Source organism: Carassius auratus, unplaced genomic scaffold, assembly GCF_003368295.1.
Source record: "Carassius auratus strain Wakin unplaced genomic scaffold, ASM336829v1 scaf_tig00217210, whole genome shotgun sequence".
Classification (NCBI taxonomy): domain Eukaryota; kingdom Metazoa; phylum Chordata; class Actinopteri; order Cypriniformes; family Cyprinidae; genus Carassius; species Carassius auratus.
This window is the reverse complement of record NW_020528943.1, coordinates 87,097-95,791: the sequence shown is the minus strand read 5'-3', so window position 1 is coordinate 95,791 and position 8,695 is coordinate 87,097. Positions and strand designations below refer to the sequence as shown.

At 39.5% G+C, this 8,695-nt stretch overlaps 1 protein-coding gene across 1 annotated transcript; it reads left to right on the top strand.

Annotated features, from left to right (window-relative positions):
- The first annotated feature begins 3,084 nt into the window (after window positions 1-3,084).
- Window positions 3,085-8,315, top strand: LOC113100258 (PR domain zinc finger protein 13-like). Its single transcript, XM_026265036.1, has 4 exons — window positions 3,085-3,525; window positions 4,954-5,085; window positions 5,164-5,284; window positions 6,581-8,315. The coding sequence occupies exons 1-4, from the start codon at window positions 3,385-3,387 to the stop codon at window positions 8,017-8,019; spliced, it is 1,833 nt and encodes a 610-aa protein (XP_026120821.1). The 5' UTR covers window positions 3,085-3,384; the 3' UTR covers window positions 8,020-8,315.
- Window positions 8,316-8,695: the final 380 nt, after the last annotated feature.

Below are 8,695 nucleotides of genomic sequence, written 5' to 3'. Positions count from 1 at the left end.
AAATCTCAAGCGTGCAAAAAGTGTAATGTCTCATTCAAAATGAATAAAAAGTGTGAATATTGTGTCAAAGAACAATTTAAATTCATCAGAAATATTCTGCAGACAGAAAAATTATTCTAAATGTTTTCAGCTCATGACTGAATTGAAAGAATTCCGTCAATGGAATAACTAATGATCCGTCTGTACACACTAAACTCACTCAGTTTTTTTCCCAGCGTCCGCACTTAAATGATCTGAGGATCAAAAGAGGGCAAAAGTTGGTGCTCTCTAAAACCTGAGAAATTCTGTCACTTTTTGCATATGGTTTTAGTGCCTTAATCCCAATTAGGCCCGGCTGACACGCAGAGCTATTCACTGCAAAACCTCCTCTGAATAAATTTGCCTGAAAATGAACTACACAAATAGAGCTCGCGGTAAAGGCTTTCGACAGCAGAGAGAATCAGATAGACTGAAGGTTCATTCTTACGCGCTCGAGTGAAAAAGGGTATGAATTATAAGGTACACCGAAACATTTCAATTCAGACAAGTTTACATCCCATTATGCGAGGCCTTTCAACTGGGACAAGAGAGTTAAAGTTGGGGAAATTCGGTTCAAAAGGCAGAGCTAACTTTGTTTAGGCTTTGAATACCGAAACGAAGCAGCCCCCTTTCTTTTGAGAGCATTTAGAAAATGGTAGCACGCATGAACAGAGTCGAATCAGTAGCCACTTATCTCGCCACTTTCTAATGCGACTTTGAATATTAGTCTGGGTTAAAATCCCAATCATGTCATCTGGTGGGACTCCCATACAAGCATAATTACTATTCAATCGCGTCACTAATGTCCCACCCGCATCCCCTATCTGCAACACAGCTGGTCCGTCCTTTGTGAGGCTTGCAACAAGAGCGAGTAGGTTAAAGTACATTAAAATAGGCATGTAAGATTAATATTCGTGGAAAAACATGTTTTTGTTCATGTTAACAAATACAAATATTATGAATGACATTTTCCCCCCCGACATTTCTCAAGTCGAAGGTAGGCTATAAAAGACGAAGTCATGCGTCTTGTTGAAATCGATATACAAGTACGAAGAAATGTTGCAAATGATTTTGTATACAAAACTAGTTGTTTTCTCTGTTTACAATGGGAATATATTAAAGGAAAACAATCAAAAATAAGAGCCCGTGAAGGGAATTTGTATGGCTGAGGGGTTAGTGAAAAAAAGTTTTCTAGAGCTCGGGCACTGTTCATCGTTGAGATAAAGTGGTGAACCCTTGGCACTCAAGCCCTGTTTGGACGCGTGAATGAAACCCCTGGTGGGACACTGCAGTTTCTTCACACAGTCCCTGTTACCCTACATTCATGTTTCATTATTTGGCAACCTGTTAAATAAAATCCCGCATTTTAGCTCGAACCGAACGCTGAGACCCTGAGAAAAGCTTTCAACCCACATGACACAATCCGACGCGTAAAAATGTTCTGGAATGCTCCGTTCGGGTACATAATATTGTTCCGACATAATTCTGCCGTGTAATTAATGTACCATTTAAAAGAGAGCTGACATTGAGAGCGTTCAAGCTATTTGATTTAATTAAATTTTCCATCCCATTTGCTCTGAACACTGCTTTAGCTCCCAAAAACCGTGCTCCAATGAGCGTTGGGATGACTTTCACTCTTTGCTTTTCCCAGTCAGAAGGACAGAAAAGAAAACGTCTCCGTTTCCACCTTTGTGTACAATTTATTAGTTGGAAAAATTTCGTCTTTACAGATACAAGACAAGAATGAGAATGTGCCCGGCTGGTGTGAAAGCTGTAGAGGCCGGACCCGCTGTTGCAAAGCGGATGGGAACCAGTCACAAATGGCAACTTTAATAAATAACCCACCGCACAGCCGGGCTTTGCTTGCGCCTATTCAAAAATTGTTCGCGTGTCGTTCACGCTCTTTGACTCATTAAGGACCCCAAAGAGAAAACTCCCAGAAAGGAGCAGTGGGATACCTTTTTTTTTTTTTTTTTTTCCTGAAGAAAGAAATCCTCCACCTCTGCTTCTCCAATTACAGCGGAGTGTCATCGAAGAGTCGCCAGGCCAGAGGTTAGCAGGACATGTTCATGGCTTGAATTTATCGCCCACAAATTCTTGTATCTTACCCTCGCCCTCTGTTCAGTAATTGAAGACCAAGATCAAAGAGGTCAAATTAAGTTTTAAAACCAGTGGTAACAATACCACTGAAGTCACTTCGAATTACATCCAAGGGTCCTAAGGGAAAGCAGTGGAGTCCTCTTGCCACATGTCTGGATAATAATACTAATATGTATATATTTCTTTAAATAAAACGTTAGAAATTTAAACTAGCTGTTTAATTTGGTGGCATATTAAATCGAACAATACTTTATGTTAAATGGATCAAATAATTAATCTCTTTGACCTGATTGTTGAACATGAAGAAAAAAGAAAAGAAAAAACATTCAGTATAAGCGAGATTAAATATCCTACTGGAAAGCAGCAACGCTTGTCTTGAACACAATTTCATCTTTTGCCCTTTCCCCACACTCTCAGATTCTAGAGCCCTGTAGGGCGCTTCTTCAAAACTGAATGCGACAGTCCTGATACATGACCTGTTGTCAAAAAGTATGAAATGATAATTCTGAAAGCGACTCTTATTATTTATTTATTTATTTATTAATTTTGGCTGGTTCTCCCGTTGAGTACCTGTCCGGTCCCAGCACGGCACACGCCGGGAGTCAATAGAAGTTAACAAGTCTCCCAAACATTCCTGCTCCTTTTGTTGAAACGGCAACAGACAATGCAGCCAGGGAGAGAATAAAGAGCTTTGAAGTACATAAAACCTAAAAGGATGCAGCCAAGTAGATTTAAAGTAGTCACTGATTTCCAAAAACTGGTTTGTATAGGAACAATAAAAGGGAAGAGAATTTATGGAGAAATTATACAGTGGATTTGTCACTTAAAATATCGGAACTGTCTGGCGGACAAAGCCACATGCTGAGGATTAATGGTTGCGCCAGACCTTTGATTCTGCACTCTCTTTTCTCTGCCCTTGACAAATTGGATTTTGGGGATGGGAAGGTCGCTGGGGCCTATTGTCTCTTGACCGTTTGGAGCGGTTCATTATGCGTGAGGGTGAGGGAAAGTCTCCATGTGACCATCTCGGAGGGTTCTACAGCTGCTAAAAGAGCGCAACTCTCTCATAGCGCGCTGCCCGCCCTTGCGCATTAATGTGCCGAGGGGGTACCTGACAGCGCCATAAGAAAAGCCAGATCACACACGCCACCGCGTCACTTGGCGGGGGGATATTAGTCTGTCCTCATCTCAGACTCTCTGCTCATCTCAATCAGTGCCTGCTTGGACTTCCTGGTTCTGATAGCGCAGCCCCACACAGAGTCAGCCATGCAAGCGACTCGGACACCCACTATCAGCGTGGTCGCCGACTGCAGCATCCCAGCCGGGCTTCGGATAGGACCGGTCCCGGGTATCTTCAAACTAGGGAAGTACGTTTCGGACCGCAAGGAACTTGGAGTGAAAAAGAAGGTGACTTAGATTGATTTATTTCCTTGAAGACAGTGTCTTTTTATTATGACTTTAGAAAGTTTGTTTATAAAAAATGTACCGTGAGACAAATGTGATTTTTCCCCCATTGCAAACGGATTATGCATTCGTGACATTTTAAACAAGACATGCAAAGTACTGTAGAATGTAGACTGGCTAATGAATGCAAATATACCTTTAACATTCGTATTTTTTTTCTGCAGCTATTTTTTTTGTTCAGTTTATTGAATGACAACTACATACAAATGCACATATATTTTAAAATATACTGTTATATTTGAATTATAACAGAAAATAATAATTATTATTTATTTTTAGATAATTTTAGATAATATTCATTATTAATATTACTGGTTTTATCTAAAAAAAAAAAAGAAAGAAACATGCAGCTAAAAAAAAAAGAAAAGAAAAAGTAAAGAGCTGACCTGTCACTCTTCATAAAGCATTCTCGTATTAATTGGTTTGTGCTGTCAGTTTGGAAATAATTGAGTTATATTAGCAGGACAACATGTCATTTCTACGCCTTTTACTTAACCGCGTTAATAGGGTGCCTTGAGTTTCTGCGCGAGATTTCATGTCCTCTTCCCCTTTAAATTTCAAAGGCTTGATGGCTGGTTATGCCGAAGAAGTAAAATTTCATTTTTAGAAAAGATAACCGTAAACCAGATAGTAACCAAATAGTAGCCTAAATAAAATGGCAATTAAATTTGACTGGAAACACTACTAATTATTAGTATAAATCGTTAATTCAAATACAGGCTAAATCCATTTATTTAAAACAATATTAATTATTGATACGTTTTAAAATTATAGAAAATATTTTACATTGTTTTATTCTACTATTAAAATGCGCAATATTCGTAAATCAAAGGGGCGTAAAAGGCGTCACATATAAATGGCATTTACTTTCCTAAATAAGCTGTAAATAGACTGGAGCTCTTTACGCTGTCTGCTTCTGTGATTGATGCGCGTAAATGCAGCCCCGCGGGCCCTGGGCGATCATCAGGTGCAATCTCTGTGTCAAATGTCACGCTTTAATCTTTAATTTGTTTGAACAGAATAGAAATGCTTTGACACTCTTCAAATTCGTTTCTCATATCAACTCAATTATGTTCCTTGAAAACTGTCGCTGTTGCCTAATAGACCGAATAAAAGGATGGTTAACGCGTATTTGTTTGAAATACCTTGCGGTGATAATTAACAATGTGTGAGAAAAAAGAAAAGAAAATCTGAAATGATTAGCATTTCAAATATGTATATAAAATACATTTAAAAATGTTTAGATAAATATTCTAAAATACTATTCTTAAATCAAAAAAGCAAGCTGAACAGTTCGGTTTAGCTACATTTCGTTATAAGCCAAGGCAACAAATGAATACATGGTGTTTATGTTAAAATGTGTATTTGTAGATTCGACTGGTGAGGGGAGAATTCGTGGATGAGTCTGGCAGTACAATCCAAGATTGGATCGGTTTAATACGCGCGGCCAGGAACAGTCAAGAACAGAACCTCGAGGCATTCTCTGATTTACCTGGAGGACAGGTGAGTTAAGCAAAAACGAATGCATTTGATCCTATTTAAATTACAGACAATTTCTAATAATTGTACTTCTTTCAAAAGATATTCTACCGTGTGCTGAAAGAGATACAGGCAGGAGAAGAATTGAGTGTTTGGTATTCCAACGCGCTGGCGCAATGGTTTGACATTCCTACGACTGCAACTCCAACACATGACGAAAAAGGTAAGACTTACACTAGAAATTCGTTTATTTAAAAGTGTATATATATATATATATATATATATATATATATATATATATATATATATATATATATATATATATATATATATATATAAAGGCCTAAGTAGAAAATACACAAATTTCAGAAATACAGGTTATTTGTAGTCATTAACATTATGAAATTATTTTTGAAATGAAATAGCTTTTCCCCCCAAGGTAACTCAAGCAATTTTGGTATAATCGAATTAAGCATTTCTAAACAGAATATTTTAAATTCTAATGGTATAAATATTTAGTTTAGCAACAAACGGATTTTAAGTAACGCTGCCACCAGCAGAATCAGGGCAAATTCTATTCAAATCCGATTTAATAGGCTTATCTGATAATGTTGTCAGATTAACCGAGTTTAGTTAGTAAATCGAAAAGTCTGTCGTCTGGGGCAGGAACTCCTATTGACTGGTTGAGAATTAGCTATCGAGCTGAGTACACACAAATACAAGGCTACTGTATTTGCTATATATGATTGATCATAGACTCCGTACTAAGGCAATATTATTTCTCTTAATTCATTCACTAATCCAGTTTTGCGAGGGGAAGAGGTTAACAAATGTCATCTAGTCATTACTATTCATGCATTCAAAAGCTAATAAATTCAAAAAGGTGCTCTACGGTAAATTAGCTGGCTGCGTAATGTATTGTTGGCTAGTGAATGCAAACTTTTATGTGGGAAGTATATTGCCCTGATTTGCGACGCTGTGCTGTGAGCTCTACTTTCTGGCCAATACGCGGTGCGCTCCTTGACATACGCTTCCTATTCTCCAGCGTCAACAGATGGGCCAGCCTCATTGTCTTATGCGACTAGCGATTTCAAGCAACAGCTGCCGTCAATTCCACGGCAAAGCGCACAGAGAAAGTCACTATGTATTGGTTTGTAAGCGCCAGATTGGGACGGCGCTTGCTCTTTTGATGGTGACAATAAACAAGGGAGGTTTGCAGATTACAAAATCATTACATCTATAAGATTGACCCCAGACTGCCCAAATGGTGTCATGCCAACGTGACCAAGGCGTGGTTATAAAAAGTAGTGGAAAAAAGGTTATATTCAGAACCATTTCTGATAAAGAAATTACTTTATACTCGTTCATGAGTGCTTTAAAAACATTCATTGCAATTCATGCAAATTATGTGCATTAAAAACATATTTATAACGCATGCCTACTAAATTTTTATTTTTGGTAAACTCAAAAAGGCTCTATGTAATCACGCCATTTAATTGCTTTTTCATTTCTGTTTCAGGCGAGGAGCGCTACATTTGCTGGTACTGCTGGAGAATATTCAAATATCCAAACACCCTGAAAGCTCACGTGCATTTCCATTGTGCGTTAAGCAACGGCAGAAGTTTGGCTAACAACGAGCAAGCTAGAGCCACAGACAACTTTAACAGATCTCCGAAATCAGGGGACATCCCAAATACGTCCTCCTCTCCACGAAACGGTCACAGCACTTTCATGTCAGACGCAGTGAAACGGGTCGTGTCCACCTCACCATTCGCCAATAAAACGGGACTATCGAAAAAAGCGAGCGCAGTGGAGCAGGACAGAGCCCTTGACATGAGCGTGACCTCCACCAGGAACCCCGGACACATCCTGGGCCTCGGCGGTACATCTTCTGTGCTCAACAGCATGGGTTTCCATCCCGGCGTGCGCTCTGCTTTCAAACCGATGGGACTTTCGAAGATCTCCCCGGCTGAGATAGTGAGAGATGATCCTCATGGGAAACAAAACAATATCGGGTTTAGCAAACTATTGGGGAACATCAAGTCACCTCTACCTAACGTTCAGCCCTCAAAATGCGCGCACTCCATGGACAGCACACCTCCCGAGATCCCCTGCGCAAACAGCATCCGTGGCTTTCCTCTTTTACCACATTTCGAGGAGACCTCTGCTTTCAAGCACGTTGACAGCCGCATGCACCCTGCCCTGTCCCCCTCGCGCTACTCCCAGTTACCGGCCGGCTTTCACTTCGAGAGGTTCTCTTTGCCACAGTTTGATGGGGGGAAATCCTACAACGGGGACTGCAACATACCCCTCATGCCATTCACGGTTTACAACGGAGAGCTCCTGTATGGTTCCCCATACTATCCTCTTAAATTTCACTTCGGCAACCTGTTTAAATACCCAGACTACTTTGGTGCACCAGCTCTGAATCCAGATCTAAACGCCATTACGAATATCGACAGAGAGATAGCGATGCACACGCAACAGCTGTCTGAAATCGCCGTAGAGAAGAACCGTTCACGACTTGAGTCTCTGCCCGCATCAAACCCAAACTCGGGCAAGCCAAAAAAGGGACATCTGTGTCTATATTGTGGCAAATTGTACTCTAGAAAATACGGGCTGAAGATTCACATGAGGACTCATACAGGCTACAAACCACTCAAATGTAAAGTGTGTTTTAGGCCCTTTGGCGATCCCAGCAATCTCAACAAACACATCCGACTGCACGCGGAGGGCAATACGCCCTACAGGTGCGAGTTCTGCGGGAAGGTCCTCGTGCGCAGGCGAGATTTGGAGAGGCACGTCAAATCGAGGCATCCTGGTCAAAGCATCAAAAAATCCGACGACAAAATGGAAGGCATCTTCGAAGATGCAGAACAAAAAAGCGACAACGACAGCGACGTCGACGTTTGTTTTACAGATGATCAGAGCGACCAAGAATCGACTAAACACGATTAATGGACTAATTGCTAGACATAGCCTATTGAAATAGACTTTGCTGTTAAGTAGCTAAATTATGCATGTAAATATATTAGTTATGAATTATTGGTTTATTTTATAAAATTATTGTTAAAAGAAAATCTTGCAGAAGCTAATGTTCCCCTAGTAAATTAAATAATTTTGTGAAGGAGGCACTCGTGAAGAACATGCTTATTGGTATTGAGGACATCACGGCACCCCATGGAGCTGCACTTTATAAAGACAGGTTTACTTCATACAACAGACGCGTTTGCGTTATATTGTAAAAAAAAAAAAAAACCTGTCTGACCGTTTTAATTACCTGTCAAATCCGCACTTTTTATTACCATAAGCATTTAATGATTTCTGTAAAAACTGGATTTTGATTTTTGTTTTGCAGAATTACTGCAAATACCAATAAAAATAAAGTGGTGTTTCAAAGAAATATTGGTGTTTATTTAGTCGAAAAGCATTTGTAAGGCAGCTCATTAATATGCATAATAATATTAATCAATATTGTATGATTTTGTTTTCAAACAAGCCAAAATTACTTTCAGTTATTTATAAAAATGCAGAAAATAGCCTAATAAAAAGGAGTTTTGACACACAGATTTTTTTTCTTTATTAAGGCTGACCACTTGTTTGTGTCCTGAAAAGAACGAGAGGAATTAATGAG

What these genes read in the sequence shown, in the direction of transcription:
- LOC113100258 (XM_026265036.1), top strand. Translation starts at nt 3,385, where the DNA reads ATGCAAGCGACTCGGACACCCACTATCAGCGTGGTCGCCGACTGCAGC. An exon ending in CTGATTTACCTGGAGGACAG is followed by an intron (nt 5,086 to 5,163) that starts GTGAGTTAAGCA and finishes TTCTTTCAAAAG; the next exon opens with ATATTCTACCGTGTGCTGAA. An exon ending in TCCAACACATGACGAAAAAG is followed by an intron (nt 5,285 to 6,580) that starts GTAAGACTTACA and finishes TTTCTGTTTCAG; the next exon opens with GCGAGGAGCGCTACATTTGC.